This window comes from Saccostrea cucullata, unplaced genomic scaffold (assembly GCF_032062105.1).
Source record: "Saccostrea cucullata isolate Sc308-1 unplaced genomic scaffold, CSIRO_AGI_Scuc_v1 ctg9687, whole genome shotgun sequence".
In the NCBI taxonomy this organism is placed as follows: Eukaryota; Metazoa; Mollusca; class Bivalvia; order Ostreida; family Ostreidae; genus Saccostrea; species Saccostrea cuccullata.
Window position 1 is genome coordinate 5,735 of NW_026925095.1, and position 19,518 is coordinate 25,252.

Consider the following 19,518-nt stretch of genomic DNA (forward strand, 5'->3'; position numbering starts at 1 on the left):
ATGTTTTGCTCTGGAAAATCCAAAATATATGTCAGATCAAAAAGTAAAATAGGAGGTCACAATGGCAATATGTAATGAAGATTCTGTGAAAGTTTCATTAAAGGAGATGGGTGAACATGACGAGAGATAAGCCCATAGCGCGACAAACATGAAGGTGAAAGATTAAATCTCAATTTTATCAAAATTTTCCTTAATATACTGAAAGGAAAAAGAAACGCAGGGTAAACTTTTGAGGTGAATTAAATTTGTTTTTCTTAAAATACTTTTTAGTTTTCCTATCTAACTTTTAAAATCATCTTTCAAAAAGATATAACCAAATTCTCATATGATTTTGTGTAATTATTCATGAGTTATTGAAGCTCAAATGACGATACCCCCCAAAAGGGAAAATCGAAAACTCTCATTATCTTCAATGTCCATCTCGTGCATCTGTCAGAGTCTTATTTCTCCTTTGCATGGAATTTCATCAGAGTGTTCATCTTTCAAACCCTGGCTATATTTAGAATGGGTAACCACGCAAAAAATAAGTCCAACGGCGCGCGCATGCGCCAGTGAGAGGAATACAACAGTAAGTTGACTGGCTCAAAAAACCAAATTGCGGAATTGTTTTCTTTCAAATTTCGTATGAATGTAATGATTATAATCGTGTACACTATAAATGGCTGTTTTTGTGGTAGTAAGGTGGCGATTTAAGAGATGGCAGGACGAATAACCCGCTCGTAACATGGCTCTGTTTCGCGTTAACGTCATCGTCACGGTTGATTTAAATCCACTCTAGACCCTCTCTGACAACGGCTAAAAAGTTTTATGGGGGAAAATTTACAAGAGACTGCTTAGTAAAGCGTTGTTGCCTTTTTCATTAATTAAGCAATTCGAAAACAAGACCCCATGCATTGAACTTCCGTAAACAGTGCCAAGATTGCAATAAATTCATAATGTCTCTTAATATTGAAAAACGATGTGCATACCTCATATGCATCAAATAATGCAACAAGATTTGTGGACAAACACGTCGTTATCAAATTGCACTTGTTTTGGGCTTTTTAGCGTTTTCCCTACGTGACGTCATAAATTTTACGGCTGAGTAATTCTGAATACTGATTTTGATGCACAGTAAACTAGAGGTACTGTGAGCAATGAGCTCACTAAATGATACCCCCCGCCTCCCATATGAATATATTGGCAGTATCCATCTTTTGCTCTGGAAAATCCAAAATATATGTCAGATCAAAAAGTAAAATAGGAGGTGCACAATGGCAATATGTAATAAAGATTCTGTGAAAGTTTCATTAAATTTCCTTCAGTGGTATGAGAGGAGTTGCGGATAAGAGATGGGTACCCCAAAGCGTAACAGACGGACGGACGGACAGACGGAAGGACGGACGGACAGACGGACGTACAGACGGACGGAAATACCGATTACTATATACCCTCCCGCTTTTCAAGCGGGGGGTATAATAAATTTCCCATCTGACCAATTTTCGTAATTTTCGGTCATGTGATCAAATTTTTATCGACAATTATGCTACCATGCGTTTCTTTTTCCTTTCAGTATATTTCATCTAACATTAAAGTATACTTTACGTAAAATCTCTACAACTTGCACAAATCTCATGAAAATTGAAGTTATTATCCTATGAAATATTATACACACACGAAAAAAGACAAAACGAGCCATTTTTTCACACTATAACACTATTTTTCGTTATGAGTGGATCTTTCCATTTTTTTGAAAGGTAGTCCTCAAAGTTTGCATAAAGACATACATATTTTGGTTTCCAAAATTATGGAGCAATGACCCACTATACCTTAAAAATATAAGTTTATGACATAACTTTCGTATCTTTTCGAGAAATACTTGAAGTCCCTTAAATCAATGGTCATATCACAAACATGATTAAATGCCACACTTGATCAGGACTTGTGTAGCGTAGTGGTTAGCGTACTAGTCTCAAAAGAGAATGCAATTCAGGATTTTTATTGCCAGGGTTCGAACCCAATGGACCCCACATTAATTTTTTTTATATAAAAGAAGAAATGTTAACGAAAAATTTTCCTCAAAACTTTTTGTTTCTCATGATTTCATAAAAATCAATGATGAGAACTTTACTCTAAATACTAAATTCACAATTTCAATATGATTTTTATATATCTGAAGCTAGTGGGTTTTTTGCACGCTAAGTTCACCCATCTCCTTTCCTTCAGTGGTATGAGAGGAGTTGCGGATAAGAGATGGGTACCCCAGAGCGTTACAGACGGACGGACGGACGGAAATACCGATTACTATATACCCTCCCACTTTTCAAGCGGGGGGTATAAAAATAATAGATAAAATGAAGATAGGTATTACCAGAGGTACTGTGAGCAATGAGCTCACTAAATGATACCCCCGCCTCCCATATGAATATAATGACAGTGTCAATGTTTTGCTCTGGAAAACTCAAAATATGTGTGGGATCAAAAAGTAAAATAGGAGGTGCACAATGGCAACATGTAATAAAGATTCTGTGAAACTTTCATATAACTAAGGACGAAAAAACAAAACAACACATTGAATTGAACATGGCTTTTTTTATAACCCCCGCTTGAAAAGTGGGAGGGTATATAGTAATCGGTATTTCCGTCCGTCCGTCTGTACGTCCGTCCGTCCGTCTGTTACGCTTTGGGGTACCCATCTCTTATTCGCAACTCCTCTCATACCACTGAAGGAAATTTAATGAAACTTTCACAGAATCTTCATTACATATTGCCATTGTGCACCTCCTATTTTACTTTTTGATCTGACATATATTTTGGATTTTCCAGAGCAAAACATGGACACTGCCATTATATTCATATGGGAGGCGGGGGGTATCATTTAGTGAGCTCATTGCTCACAGTACCTCTAGTTTCCCTCTATATTTTTCTGTAACCACTTGTGTCGTAGATTGAAGTTTAATAGATAATGACAAAAATTACAAAAAGATTGATTTGTTTAATCCATCTTCATTTTGTGTTCAAATAACTAAAACTTTTTTAGTAATAAATGTAGAATATATTCGGGTTATTTTAGCAAATCTCCCGATCCTTTTAAGACATTTGACTATATGTCTACATATTAAAGCAGCGTTGGCCATTATTGTAGATCTGTGACAAGCAAAGGAAAAAGAAGTGAATGTTGTCCGATATATGCTTGTATTTACTACAAACATGGCAGGTTTGGGATTATGTTTTCTATTTTTTTACTCTCTCGATCCATAGGCGCTCCCCATGTAATTCTGTAAATGACGTATAAGTATATATATAGGTCTACCCCTCTATACTATATTTTATAGTATAGAGGGGTAGACATATATATATATACTTATCATACGTCATTTACAGAATTACATGGGGAGCGCCTATGGATCGATCTGGCATTTAAAAAAAATCAGGTGCGCAAAAAGAGGAACTACACTGTATATGAATGCATAGATAGATTTTCAAAGAATTAATGCACTATATGTAATCATCAGAGCCCCGCCCTAACCCAGGAACCCCTGATCTAGTGGCCAAGAAATTAACATTTTGTTTGTTTACAAATATTTTTAAAGATTGCATAAATTTTGATGGTTTTAGCCCCATTTCTCAAGCCCAAAGCAGGCAGGGATCATGATTTTCATAATGTTCACTTTTATTCAATCATAGATGCTACATGTATATATGCCAAAATTGGCTGAAATTGGTTCAGTGCTTCCAGAGAAGATGTTGAAAATGTCCAAATGGACAACACATGATGACTGACAAAAAACATATATAGAATGGGTCACCTGAGTACACTAAGGTGGTTTTTTAATATACCGGCAATGGAAACTTAAATTTGTAAACATAACAGCAGGCTTAAAATATTTAAGAAGAGATTCTTCTCATATTTATTCTATTTAAAAATTAATGAAATTTTCACCAATTCAAGATGACAAGATTATCAGTGTTAATATCAATAGATTAATATCTATTGAATTCCTCTAAAATAAACCAAAATCTTGTGATAAAATTTATTAATACTTTATTTGATACTCGACATTCAAAATGATTAAAGAAATAAATATTTATTTATTCATTTTACTTTCATATTGTAAAAGTATATGTAATACTGTATACAGGGAAATTTTCATCCCCGTTTTATTTTCGCCCCTTTCGCCCTCTTCCTGATTGGGCGAATTTAAAATGGTGCGAATTCAAATTTCACAGCATAATTTCATTAACAAATCTATAACTGGGCGAATTTAAAATGGGGCAAAATTATTCGCAAGTGCAAAAGGGCGAAAATAACATGGGGCGAAAATAACCCTGTATACAGTATTTTCCATTTACACTGCATACACTTGTGTGTCACAAATTCTTCATGGGAATTTGTCCCAGCTTAATTAAAGTACATTGAAAACATTTGAGGTTACCTTTAGAATGAACAGAAATTGTGAATCCATAGAATTATGACTCCCTGGAATATGTGGAAAAGTATTTTCATGTATAAAAAGTATTTAGATAAAAAAATATGATCACATTCTGTCAGAAAATTCCATAAACATCACACATTCATTATTTACAATGAAGCCCATTGAAGTGGTAAAATTTTCCATTTGGATGAAACGTTCTGAGTCATGTTTTGAACGTCAATTATAACATAACGACACGCCCATTTCTTTAGAAACGAGAAAGAAATATTCGTCGTAATGTTTTAGTACACTTTCCGCGACAAGCAACATGATTTACACTAAAATGAAGATTTTTAAATAAGAAAGAGCTATATATAGAGTCCCCGCTTCTGTAAAACACGCATTGAAACGAATTTGTACATAATTATGATTTTATCATGTTTATTGGAGTTAGCATAACACAAGTATCAGTCGAACACGTGCTTACTCGGTGTTTATGTAGACAGTCAATTTGATTGGCTATTATATTTATGGAATACCTGTTCTACAGGTATTCGATTGAATCATTTGACCGATTTTTCCTTTCTAAAGAAATGGGCATGTCTTAAAGATAGCTCAAAACGTTCCATCCAAACGGAAAATTTTACCACTTCAATGCGCTTCATTGTATGTCATTTTATAATGCAGTGGGAACATGATGTAAATGTACATACATACTGATCAAAAAAGAACAAATGCTAAAAAATTTTGACATGACAACTATCTATAAGAACAAGATAATCTTCTTGTGCTGCTATCTTCTATCAGGTTTAATTTCCTTACATATCTAAAGCATTCACTCTTTTACACATAACCTAGCTTCATTACACCATTACATCACAAGGAATATAACATTTTTTCCAGCTTTTTCATATTCACTTGTGTCACATTGTATACATTCAATACACAATTATACATACATCATAAAAATGTCGCTTCACACCTGGAAGTCCCCATACCCAGCTGTTAACAAGCTGCCACAGATTCACCTACATGTTCTATTTTAATCCCTACAATCTTGTATAACTAGTCCTGGATATATCATGACATCTTTTCCCGTTTCCATGGTTTCTCGACCATTGTAGTAACTAACTGATTCTGGAAAATGAAGATCTTGATTCTGTCAAATACATACAGGAAAATAAGGAGTACAGATACATACTGTACCCAGCCCCACTTGATCATGTACCAGAATCCTGGATAATATCTGTCAGGGGTCAAGGTCAAGTAACTATGAATAGTTATTCAATTTATTCATTAGTTAAGAAGTACATATATTTATGAACATGCCAACTAATTTATTTATTTATTTTGATGTACCAAGAATCATGTGCTTCAAGTATGTAAATGTAGATGTGATCTTGTATTCATTATTGATATTCTGTTGTGTATGTAACACCAGTAATACTGATGTACAATTTGAGAAAGGATACAATATCATTTGTTCTGTATAAGTTATGTTGCTGTTGATAACAAATGGCTGCCCTGCTCCTCGGCCACTCTTCCATACTGAGTATGGGGCATTTAGTTGTGTCGTCACTGTAAAGGTAGAAATCAGAATCATATTTGGAACTTGTTATAAAGTTTGTGCCAGATTTAAGTAATTATAAAATGGACCATCAACGAAGTACATGTATTTGAACATTTCTTACCATTTCTCTCTGTATACTTTTTAAAGATATCTGTCAAATCATATGTTTCAGCATAAACACTAGTTGTATCTATTATCGAACCCTGGAAAAAATTGAATATTTTTTGGATACCAGGGTATGATGTTATAAATTATATTTTATTAAGGACTTAAGATTTTTTTAAAAATCCATATTTCTCCAGTACAAGACTCATAAGCAACATTTTTTTTCTGAGCAAAAGATTATGATATAAAGTCTCCTTGATAAGGAAGATTCATTTCTGCTCATTCTTTTTTTCTCTCCCTATTTTGAAAAGGTGTTTTTCTTCAATGAATAAAAATTGCATTCCTCTTTACCAGTAATGCTTCATTTTTTAAAAATTACTTTGTTTTGAATTTACTGAGTAAAGAAGATAAAAATAAAAAAAAAAAATCCAACTTGACACTTGACAGGCGTTTGCTGTTGTTTTTTTTTTCTTTTTTAATATTATTCATGTAAACAAGGTGTACTGATATTAATTTTCTTTTTTTCAGATAATTTTTTTTTCTAAAAACATTAATTATAGTTTTACAAAAGAAACGATAATGACTATTTACACTAAATCTTGTGTCTGATCCCCTGTGTCCTAGTGGCTGTTTCTGCCTTATATTGAGTTCCCCATAAACATCAAGCCGGGCTCCTGCTTTGGGTGAGTCATGGTTAATATAGGCTAAGGACTCCATAGTAAATGAGGAAAATCTCTGGTAAACAATTAAAAAAAATGAGTGTGAGTCAGTCAAAAGTAATTATTATGAATGAGATCGTAATATAACAGTAAATTTGAAATAGACTTTCAAGTTCCAACTAAAAAAAATGTACTTACATGCAAAGCATACTCAAAGAAGAGGAGAAGTTTTACACCAATCACTTTCTCTGAGTCTTGAAGTAGCATTTCCAACTTGAATTCCAGTCCATCTGCTTTCCCATCACCGTTCTCATCTGGCTCTCTTGACTAAATGAAAGTATCTTATTATATAAAATGTAAACCATATGGCCTTTAGGACCCTTAGGCTTAAAAAAAAATATGTTTGTTTCCTGTAACATTTCCCAAAAATTAATGGTCGGTAGGTCGGGAATTTTTTTTTTTTTTTTTTTTGCTTTTGAATGGTCAAACATCCCCGGACTGAATATACCAGGTGTCATATTTACAGTGGACACCCAACATGGCATCCAAAATGGCTGCCTAGCGGCAGAAATCGAACTTCAGAGGGGAAATTGTTGTTACAATTATGATTACTCTTCATAACTAAGGTAAATGTAAACTAGGTTGACATATTTTTATGTCTCAAGTTAAGCTACAAGTGAATTTTTTTTTTAATAAATGAAATCAGCTGATTGATCAAACGAAGTTTTGCCATTTGACGAGATTTGTCAGAAAAAAAATCCACCCGGGGGTAAATTGAATGGGTCGGTCGGGTTACAGGAAACAAACATATTTTTTTTTTTAGGCCTTAATAAATGAATTTATGCAATGTAATTTATTGAACGCATTTTGCCAATTTGCCTAAATAAATCGAATTTAATGTGTCTGGCATAATATAATTTAACAATAAAATATCTGTAAATCCTATTGAATCATTGGTTTTGAATCTAAACATATACCAATTCTAAGTACAGACTCTGGCTGTGACATTATATTACCTGGATGAGAGGCACTCTTAAATTCTGTTGCTGCAGTTGGTTGTATCTTTGGTATGTACTGTATGTGATAAAGCTACCCTCTTGTTCCAGTTCCAAAATCACAAGCAGTTGTTTCTTAAAATTAACAGTAGGGACCTCCCTGTAATATTCCTCCTTCTTCCAAAATCCTTTTCAAAAGAAATAGACAATGTATATTGTACTATAAAAATCAATTGAATGGATTCTCATTTTTGTTAATAATCTTATTTGCATATACATGTATCATCAATGTAATAGGGTGATATTTTCTATATAATTATGATTAATAAATGATCTTATAGGAATATTGTGTTTCTTGATTTTATGATTATTTCACTTGATCATCATCTACATCATTTACAACATCATCATCATTTTGTATATATATGAGTTGAAACACAATTGGATACATATTCCTGTATTGCCCTATTCTCCCTTGGTTCTTTTATTGTGCTATACATTGATCATTAGTTGACTTATTCAATTAATGCCTATGGCTATTTTACCTATGTGGTCATTTTCAGACATGTGATTCATGTCATGTGGTTTTAGGAACCAATAGATTTACAGTATGTAGTTTCCCGCTTTTGGTGAACTGCCTTTGTTTATAACAAAGTTAGACTCCTTAGAGGAATGTTCTATATACCTATTTATCAAAGAGACTGTATCTATATGAAATCTGCCATATTTAGTAATCTTGAATGACCAGATATACTGACTACTGACAGATAGTAAGTGCACTCTATATTTTATTATCTTAATTAATTTCTTATTTAATATTTCTGTAAATTATCTAATTTATGCATTTTCTATCATTCATGAGTAAATTCAGTTGATTTGATTGTAAAGTATCTTTCTCTTACTTTTATCATTTGATCTTGGTAATTTATAAATATCAGTTATCAATTTCATTGATGTGACCTGATTATTTATTTTGAAGTTATATAGTTGAATTATTATTTACAGTTGATATGTAATACATACACCAGACATATTCAGAGAACTATGTTGAGTTAGCCTTGTTCCATAAACAGGTGATTAATTGATATAATCATATGTTTTTATCATAGATAAATGTAACATGAAATAGTTGCATTGGAATGTATATATTTACTCAGTAATATTGTACATGGACATTATCAGAATTAATGTTTCTATATTTTATGCAGTCAAGGGGAATAACTTGTAAATGATTTGAACTTTATAATTATAGTGCAAGAGTTATCTTTCTTGTAATGAGCATATATTCCCTTGCAAGTTGATTATTGACTTTTATACTTACTATTGTTTATTCCTATTACAGGGCTATACTTTCATTGTTATTCTACATACTACTTCACCTATATATATAATATATATATCATCGATCCATCCATATCAACACTTGAATGATGTAATAAATGATGAACCCACAAGTGGCGACTTATTCTTAATAATGAGTTAAGGACCACTATTACATCAATACTAATTAATTTATTTTTCATTTCTCATTTCATATCACTGCTTCACGATCACAACACAATGTCACAATGTTAAATTACGATATTAAAGAGAAAGAGAATTTATAGTAGATGAAATATTTTTTTCTTAAAATTTGTAGTTTTCAGACTCTGTTATTGTAATGCAACATACAACTGATCTTGTGAAAATAGGCCCTACTAATAGATGTTTTAAATGTCATGTGTGGGGCAGATATAAATAAAAATTAAAAGATATCTGTGCTCTCTTTAGAAGTCATATTTGCAACATATTAGAACAATGTATTTAGGAATGGCTGGATTTTTTTTAATGAAAGTGACTAAAAACTTCTTGATGACTATTCTTCCTGATGTAAGGTCATTTAGAAGTTCATTTTGACTGTAAAATGATATATATGCACAGAAATAATTAAAAATTGCATTCAGATATGTGAAAGTATTTTAATTATTCAGCTGCAGTTCAATGGCTAGTACTAGTGTTTATGTTGTACAATATATCATATTATCTGATGAACATCATGTTCATGCATGTCTTTCTTCAATACAAAACATGTTGTTCAAAGTCGAAATTTTTTGCTACATTCTTACCATAACTCCTGTAAACAACAAAAAGCGGTGGTATGAACACAAGAAATAAAACAACAAACGTCAACAGCGTAGCTTTGGTGCATATATGAGTTTTGTATCGACGAAGTTCAGGATGTGCAAACACTTCGTAAACCGCCATTTTTAAACAAAACAGTTTCGCAGAAAATTTTAATTTAGCTCGTCCAAAAAACTATTCGGGATTGTATTCACATTTTAATTTACAGAATTCTAGAGGCTGATATTAGGCGCTTAAACTAAAATCATTTGCTTCTGAAGAAGTTTAATTTTTAAAAGGGATTTCGAAACCTGGGGATGTGTTGTTATAGACACGACTAGTCGTATGACCTACAAAAAGAAGAGCGCTCACGGAAATGACGTAATATTTATAAACAAGCGGGATATTTTAAAGACTTGCAAAATAGTAGTTTACTTTAAAGGTAAAATCTCCATGAATCTGCTTTTTGACGAAATTTCTTTGTTAAATAACTATAGAAGGAATTCTTGTTATATTTGTGATTCATTAAAATGTTCTCTTAATGCAAAATTTAAACGTATATTGCAATATCTTGCTTCTGTATCTGTATTGTTACATCACAGTAACCCCGTTGGGCTTTGATGTGACGGATAGAGGGCGCTTTAGTCGCGAGGATGTTCTATCGCCGACTTAAAGCTAGCTTTGGGGCGCGGACCGCTTTCTCTTCCAGGTGGTTCCAGTCTACAGCTGTGCGTACAAAGAATGAATTCTTCAGTTGGTCTGTCTTTGTATTAAGTATCTCAACTGCACGGCTGTTATTCCTGATCCTATTACATATAATATTTGTCGCTTGATAGTCCTCGTACACTTTCGGTCTGATGTTTCTTTTCGGCTTTTGGAATTTTATATATTGGTCTGATTTAATAGCTGGTATCTGCCCCTCAACCACTTTGTAAAAGAAGATTAGACGTTGTTGTTGGCGTCTGGTTTGTAATAAGGGAAGGTCAAGATCTTTAAGCATCTTTGTCATTGTACCCTCTTCCCTTGATTTATAGTCTTTGGTTATGAATCTTGCGCCTCTTCTTTGAATGGATTCTAATTTTGTTGATTCTTGTTTGGTGTATGGATCCCAGATGACAGCTCCATACTCCATTATGGATCTTACTAGTGCTATATATGCAATCTTTCTACATTCCCTTGGACAGTGTTGTAAGTTCCTTCTTAGGAAGCCTAGGGTGGAGTTGGCTTTATTTGTGATGTTGTTTATATGTTCTTTCCATTTCAGGTTTTCTTGTATTTGTAGTCCTAAGTAGGGATTTGATGCCACTTGTTCTAAGGTGTGGTTCTCAAGGGTGTATTGGCTGTTTATTTTTCTACGTATGCTTAGTATATAGCATTTTTTTGCGTTAAATCTCATACCCCAGTCAGATGCCCACTATTCCAGTTTTTGGAGGTCCTTTTGTAGTAGGTTTTGATCTTTGGGTGATTTAATTTCCCTGTACAAAAGGCAGTCGTCGGCAAAAAGCCTAACTGAAGATTTTACTGCGTCAGGGAGATCATTTATATGGCAGAGAAAAAGTATGGGTCCAAGTACTGTTCCCTGTGGTACCCCGGATTCCACGCTAGTGTCGTCTGAGTATTCCCCATCTAACTGGACTCTCATTGTCCTTTTTGTTAGGAAGTTTGTTAACCAGTCATGGATTTCTCCTCTTATCCCGTATTGATTGAGTGCTTGATGTGTGTTTTGTCTGCTCAACTTTATTATTTATAATTATTTTTTTGTCTGTGATTATTTTGCTGTGATAGTCGATTAAAGAGCTCTACAAAGCAGAACTAGCACAATCTCTTGATTTAGTTGTATACACTCTTGATTTAGAGCTTCTAAAACACACTCACACCGACTCAGTCATTCAATCCTCTCTGTGACATCAGGTGTTTGACTATACTATGACTACTTTGAGGTGACTAGCTACAATAGGTTTCCAAATTGCTCTGTCTACAGCTGCATTATATACTCAAACAATATGCAAGTTTTAAGATTATCTCCCTTGGTGCACTCTTAAGTTGAGGAGGGGAGTTATGTTCGTGCATAAATAAACAGGTGGGACAGATATTTATATATTGGATACATAATCACATTGCATCATTGATATACTGGTTTATCATAAGTGCATGATTGTCAGGATGCACTTTTCAACTTAACAATAACCAAATTAATGTGTAGGCATCATTAAACTCAGTGGAGATTCTGTTTGGCTAGATATTTGGTCAGACGCCCACAGGGTGTTTGACCAAATATCTAACCAACAGAATCTCTGCCCACAGGGTGTTTGACCAAATATCTAACCAACAGAATCTCCACAGAGATTAAGGTATCATTTTTAAAACAAAAAAAAATTGGAACAAAAAAGAAAATATCTGTCTATGTAAGACTTTTTAGATGCTGGAAGAGATGGATCTTTAATAATCTGATAAATGCGGTACATATGCATATGATCATTGCACGTCTGCAATGCTCCAGGGTTTATATGGAGGTACAGTTAACGAAAAAATTTGGAATAAATACGGACCTGATATAGATTATAAATCATAAGGTAAGAACATGTAGTCATAAGTGTTACAGGATTTTTGTATTTGGAAACCATTGCTCAAGATCAATGTATGACAGTATTACTTGCCTTCTCTGAACATCTTAACTCTGAATATCTAAAATATTTCCTCTAGAAAAAAATGGAGGAAATTACCCCAAGGACTGTTATCCAAGGATTCATGGATGCTGCACAAACAAATGAGACAGAGCGTCCCAGTAGGAAGCGCAAACGTTTGACAAGAACACCAGAGGCTGATAGCAGGCTTAGTCGATCCTTACCTTCCACAGAAATCCGACTACACCAGCAGGATGAAGACATCACACAGTAATTATTCCTTTGTGGTGTTATGTTTTATCAATATGTTGCTTAAAGTAACAATATAATTTGTAATATTAATTTAACTGAACATTAAAACCCCATTTTATTGAAATTCTATGAATTACATTTACTTATTTTCAAAAACTAATCCTGGATTGAATATACAGTTGTACTTCATTACAGTGAGATGATTGAAAGCACACCAGTAAAAACAAGGTCTGTGTGGAAGAAAAGAGAGTCTATGGTAGATTCTGTTAGACGAAAGAGATTCCATTTTCAGCACTCAGGTACAAGAAAAAAGAGAGAAAAATTTAAAGAATGCTTTGTATACAATGTATAATCTTTGATAATGATACAGATGCCTCAATATGGTTTATTCCCACTTAGCCAACATTTTGAAAAAACCTATTCCCACATAGCCAACATTTTGATTTTTACACCTGAGTGACCAACAGGCTATAGTCTGTTTTCAGGTATAGGTATATATAGATTACCTGAGAATTACTACCATTGAAAAGTGTAAAATTACATAAATCGATATTAAAATTTTAATCAATATAATTTTAAAATCAGAGTAATAAAATTAAAGTTCAAGATTTTTTTTTTATAAATACATTGTACTAGTATGGTAAAATCTGCATTTTTAAAAAAAATTAAATATTAATTAATAAAAATTATAAAATTAATTTTATAAGAAATATATTTAATGATGAAACAAAAAAGAAAATTGAGAGAATTTTAAATACTCTAATGAAATTAACATTTGAGATTAAAAATATTTATCTGAGTATGTATTATTTGATCATGGTAATTTATGTACACAGAAATCAAAGCTGATTCAATGTGATTTATTATCTGATGAAAACACCATGCAGCTTAAATATTAATTTCATATTTTATGTTCACAACCCTGCTAATTTAATTATATATTGAGTTCCATAATGTCCTCAAAACCAAACTTCTTTTGAATTAATTCCTGTCATTTTGTTTTATTTGTATAGTCTTACATGTACTCTACTATGGAAAATGCCCAAAATTTATTTAATTTCAATTAAAAATGTCTATGTTTGCATATTTTAAAAAAGGCATGTTGCAGCATATTTTGTCTTTTTCATTTAAAAGAAGGAAAGACTATAAACAATCTAAATTTATATAATCAATAAATTATGCATTTTTTATTTTATAAGAATTATACCTAAATCTACATGTTTATATGACTTATCTGAGCTAAAATATGAAAAGGGATCAGATTAAGTGTAAATACATAGTAAAATTAACGTGATTTATGTTCAAATTTAAATTCTCATCAATATTGAACTTGTAAATCCTGGCGTTTCTAGAGTTTAATTGACTTAATTTTTTTCTGTTCTCAAAATGTAAAGTCAAAAAATAAATGGGGTATTGTTAAAAATTCTTAATATCTTAACTTTGGAATGTGCATACATGTAATTATGTAATTTACAAAAAAGCCCCCATCTTTACATAAAATAATTAGAAAGTTTTTTTTTTATTTTGATTATCAGATGTAACTAAAAGACTAAAATTGATAAATATTTTATTCACCTTAAAACAGACTATAGCCTATCTGTAATTAATTTCTTTTGTTCTTCACCTACGCCCCATTCCCACTTAGCCAACATAGATTTACCTGTGTTTTACCTGTATTTTTTCAAAATGTTGGCTAAGTGGGAAGACACCCTCAATATATGGAAAAACATTATGAATACTTTAAAATTATTTTTAGTTACAGAATTATCTAAATCCTATACAAACTCTCCATCAAGCAATCAGAGCAAGGTCACACAGGATACCAGCCTGGGGTCAGGGATACCAAGAAGAAAATCACCAAGAATAGCAACTCAGATGGAAACCACATCAATAAATCAGGAGCTGTCTACCAATGACTCTCGAATATCTACCAAAATGAAAACTAAGAGGGAAAGAAGTCGGTTTCATTTTTCAGTTCAGGACGTTTCGACTACATCACCCATGCAAAATAAAAGTGGCACATTGATGGCATCTCCTCCTCCTAGATCCTCCCCTAGGCGTCAGTCTTCTGCTGGGAAACAGGTAGAATCCACCACTCTAAGATCCTCGCTCAGAACAGCATCACCAAGGAAACAAAATACACCTGTTGCTCAGATGACATCACAGTCAACTGGAGGACAGCAGAATTTGTCGGAGGAGGGATCTGCCACTTTGCAGTCCACACAAAGGAGAATACGTCGCAGTTCAGCCATGGCTACTTCACCTTCCAAAACAAGGAATCTGACGGGAACTCCTAGCAGGTGGCAAACTGAAGCTAGTTATGGTAGGTTTACATGTTAAATGTCTCTCACTTGTTGCATCATTATAGAAAGATCTGTAGACTAGTATTTTAATACATGTTTTGCAAATGATGATTTGTGGATATTTTTAGGAGGAGCAGAACATTCTGGATTGCATACAGAGAATATGTCTCTGGGACCAAACACCCAGAAGGATTTGAATGAAGAAAATGCTTTGTCCGCCAATGTTTCTTCAAGAGAAAGAAACAGATCAGAAGTTTCTGATGAGAATGAGGGCTTAATGGAGACACCAAGAAAAACCACCAGTCTAAATGAAGCACATCCATCTACAATGTTAACAAGAAGTAGACAGGAAGAAAGTTTGGTGAGGACACCAGATAAAAGCAGTAACCAGAATCTTCAAAACAGAACTCCAAACAGAAGTCTACGGTCGACAGACTTTCAGAGGGTCAAAATGTCAGCAAGTAAGAACATCAATCAATCTAGGACTGAAAGCCCATCTTACATTGAAAGTCCATCAAGAAAAAATACAACACTGAAACAACAGTCAGGTAGAAGGAGTCTGAGACCAACTGCATCTCCAGCGAAAAACATTACTGAGAGATCACCATTAGCCATGCAACAACCAATAAACAGTGCGAGCCTGATACATGATACACCTAGTAAGGAGACATTGATAACTCCCGTGTTTGAGCGTACAGCACTGGGACCAAGACATTCCAGTCCTGTATCAAGAACTCATCACATCTCAATGACTGGAGATGAAAACTTACCTGGTAAGCATTAAGCATTAAAAGCATAGTAGCACTATATGTACACACAGTTATAATGCTGTTGAGTAAGCTGATGTTTATTTACTTTTACAAAAAGAATTTGGTTCATGTATGAGTTTCTATGTTAAAAAGATAAAATTGTCATTTCAGATGTTTCCATGATTGAGAGTCAGGGAAGAACAGATTTTCAAGATGTAAGTAAAAAAAAAATTATTTTGGCTTTGCTCTATACAAAACATAACTGAACACTCGAGTGAAGAAACCAAGCTTTGCATTTTTTCTACATGACTGAATTTTAACTTAAATTCTGTTATTTAGGACTTTGACAGGACAGAGTTATTCCGACTTAAAACCCCTCACCTGGGCCCAGCCAGACCTCATGTCCCCACCCCATCTGACACCCCCGCCGACTCCCCCATCTCACAAACTCTGAAGAAAAAACCTCCAGTCAAGTAAGTGTCCCTTAATGATGAAACTGCTTTAATTAAAACAAGGTAATTGTGCAAAGATCACAAGAGACATATAGCTCATGTAGAAAAATCAGTTTTTAGCTCACCTGAGCCGAAGGCTCAAGTGAGCTTTTCTGATCACATTTTGTCCTGCGTCCGTCTGTCTGTCCATAAACTTTTCACATTTTCGACTTCTTCTCAAGAACTCTGGGCCAATTTCGACCAAACTTGCCACAAAGCATCCTTGGGTGAAGGGGATTCAAGTTTGTTCAAATAAAGGGCCATGCCCTTATTCAAGAGGAGATAATTGAGATTTAGTGAAAATTTGGTGGTATGTTTTAAAAATCTTCTTCTTAAGAAACACTGTGCCAGGAAAGTTGAAACTTATGGGGAAACATCCTCAGGTAGTGTAGATTCAAATTTGTTCAAATCATGTCCCCCGGGGGTAGGGCGGGGCCACAATGGCCGACCAAAGTTTTATATAGAAATGTATAGGAAAATTCTTTAAAAATCTTCTTCTCAAGAACAGCAGAGCCATAATTGCTCATATTTATATGGAAGCATCCCCAGGTAGTGTAGATTCAAGTTTGTTCAAATCATGACCCCCAGGGGTAGGGCGGGGCCACAATGGCCGACCAAAGTTTTATATAGAAATATATAGGAAAATTCTTTAAAAATCTTCTTCTTAAGAACAGCAAAGCCAGAATTGCTCATATTTATATGGAAGCATCCCCAGGTAGTGTAGATTCAGGTTTGTTCAAATCGTGACCCCCGGGGGGTAGGGCGGGGCCACAATGGCCGACCAAAGTTTTACATAGAAATATATAGGAAAGTTCTTTAAAAATCTTCTTCTCAAGAACAGCAAAGCCATAATTGCTCATATTTATATGGAAGCATCCCCAGGTAGTGTAGATTCAAGTTTCTTCAAATCATGACCCCCTGGAGAAGGGTGGGGCCACAATGGCCGACCAAAGTTTTATATAGAAATATGTAGGAAAATTCTTGGGAAAATCTTCTTCTTAAGAACAGCAAAGCCAGAATTGCTCATATTTATATGGAAGCATCCCCAGGTAATGTAGATTCAAGTTTGTTCAAATCGTGACCCCTGGGGGTAGGGCGGGGCCACAATGGCCGACCAAAGTTTTATATAGAAATATATAGGAAAATTCTTTAAAAGTCTTCTTCTCAAGAATAGCAAAGCCATAATTGCTCATATTTATATGGAAGCATCCTCAGGTAGTGTAGATTCAAGTTTGTTCAAATCATGACCCCCGGGGGTAGGGCGGGGCCAAACTTTTGGATTCAAACTTTTTAATAGTAAACCAATTACTACTTTTTCCTAGCCACAATGCTCGGGTGAGCGATGTGGCCCATGGGCCTCTTGTAATAATTAAAGCATGATCATCATGGTATAATCTATTGACAACTGACTTCTCTGTTCGTTGTTACCTACTGAAGGTCACAAACTCTGAAGAAACCAAGAGTGAAGGTTCAGTCCAGTACTCTCCCAGCATCTACCATTAAACAGACTTTCAGTCATTTTTGCAAGATGAGGGTGGATAAAGACACACTGCCTGAGCTTGTTAAAATGTATGGAAACCATTTTGTTTTTTAATGAAAAATTTTAACATTTCATAAACTTTCCGTAAAATAAAACTATTGATCATTGATGAAATTCACATTTACCTCTAAATGAATAGTCAACACTTGACTTGTGAACTTGAATTCAATGGGACTGAAAAAAATTAATTATACTGAGGAATGCAAAAGGTAAAAATTTCTAGATATCCATCATATTTGGGATATCTGTGTTTGAGATTTCAAAGTTCAATTTAATATTATTTGTTCTTGATTTTCAATGCTCTTGTTCTTCTTTTTCGTGTAGGGTCCAAAAGAATACAAAATTCAAGATGAAGGAAAATTGATGAATTACACTAAAGAAAAGATTTTTTTTAATTTTCAGAACTGAAGAATATTTTGATCAAGTTGCCCATGATCTGGAAGCATTTGCTCATCATGCAGGAAGAAGAACCATTGATGAGAGAGATGTTGAACTACTTCTTAAAAGGTTTGTACTTCAGAGTTTACTTTTTTGCAGCATATGTAAAATGATTCTATATGCATAGCTTTAAGCATTCTAAAAACAAGTTTCTCAATATATTGAGAAGAATTTCATAGATTACTGTAAATCACTTTTTATTCGCGAGAACTTTATTTTCGCGTAATTACGCGAGACTGTAAGCTCGCGAAAATTTGATTCTCGCATATAATAGTATTCCTTAAGATGATATAGAGCAATAACCACAATTCGTGAAAATTTTGTCTCGCTAATCAAGATTCAATTACTATCTCGCGAAAATAAGGTGTCGCGAAAATTAAGTGATCTACAGTATACAAGTGCTCTGAAAGATTCCAATTTATTCCTGTATGAAATAATATAAATTCAAATCTCTAGTTGAACTTGATGCATAATATTAAAGTCTTTTCTTTGCTTAATAAATCTCCATATCTTTGATAATGTATTTCAAAGGGCATTTCAAGTTCTTTAAATAGTGAAAATTGTAATTTACAAAGCAATTGTTTTTTTTTCCTTTTTTGAATTTTAGGCAGAAGTTTATCACCAAGACCACATCACTGACCCACCTTGTAGAAAAATACCTTCCTCTAGAGCTCCGCCAGGAAATTATACCAATAGCTCGATCAGGAAATAAAATATTCCCACAGCGATGATGGACATTTTTGTTGAACTTTCTAGAAAATTGTTATTTTTATCATACATGTGAATAAATGCTTGGATGCTATAATTTCTTTGAGTGCATTAAAATTTAAATTCCTTCTTAGAAACTACTTTCAATATACTTTGTGTAAAGAAAAATATAGTAAATCTAGATTAAACTAGGACCACTGTGAGCACTGCGCTCACTAAATGATAACCCTGCCTCCCATATGATTATTATGGCAAGGTTCATGTTTTGCCCTGGGAGCTAATGCCATTGTGCATTACTACTATTTTACAATAATTTTGGGTCTACCAGGGCAGTTATAAAAGGAGGCAGGGGTATCATTTAGTGAGCTCAAAGCGCACAGTACCTCTAGTTTCCTTATGAAAGTGGATAGAATGGTGCATCAGTAGCAGTAATTTACTAAGAGGATTTGTTGTAATTGCTGAATTTAATATTTTTCTCAGGAAATATCGAACCATAGACATTGTTAGTTCACCTGAGCTGAAAGCTCAAGTGAGCTTTTCTGATCACCAATTTTCCATTTGTCCATCTGTCTGTAACCTTTTTGCATTTT

The 19,518-nt window shown here is 33.8% G+C and overlaps 2 protein-coding genes across 3 annotated transcripts; one reads left to right on the plus strand and one right to left on the minus strand.

The window, feature by feature from the left end:
• Nucleotides 1-4,007: 4,007 nt before the first annotated feature.
• On the minus strand, nt 4,008-9,989 carry LOC134268059 (transmembrane protein 231-like). Its single transcript, XM_062750265.1, has 7 exons — nt 9,829-9,989; nt 7,745-7,911; nt 6,927-7,055; nt 6,661-6,804; nt 6,086-6,167; nt 5,867-5,972; nt 4,008-5,640 (listed from the first exon to the last, which is right to left on the minus strand). The coding sequence occupies exons 1-7, from the start codon at nt 9,965-9,967 to the stop codon at nt 5,475-5,477; spliced, it is 933 nt and encodes a 310-aa protein (XP_062606249.1). The 5' UTR covers nt 9,968-9,989; the 3' UTR covers nt 4,008-5,474.
• A 175-nt stretch (nt 9,990-10,164) lies between these two features.
• Nucleotides 10,165-18,990, plus strand: LOC134268060 (centromere protein T-like). Of its 2 annotated transcripts, none has more exons than XM_062750266.1 (10): nt 10,165-10,265; nt 12,527-12,717; nt 12,895-12,998; nt 14,456-15,022; nt 15,131-15,775; nt 15,923-15,966; nt 16,091-16,224; nt 17,680-17,811; nt 18,185-18,289; nt 18,828-18,990. In XM_062750266.1, the coding sequence occupies exons 2-10, from the start codon at nt 12,533-12,535 to the stop codon at nt 18,949-18,951; spliced, it is 2,040 nt and encodes a 679-aa protein (XP_062606250.1). In that variant the 5' UTR covers nt 10,165-10,265; nt 12,527-12,532; the 3' UTR covers nt 18,952-18,990. The 2 variants fall into 2 exon arrangements, with proteins under 2 accessions (XP_062606250.1, XP_062606251.1); XM_062750267.1 differs by having other exon boundaries at nt 15,134-15,775.
• Nucleotides 18,991-19,518: the final 528 nt, after the last annotated feature.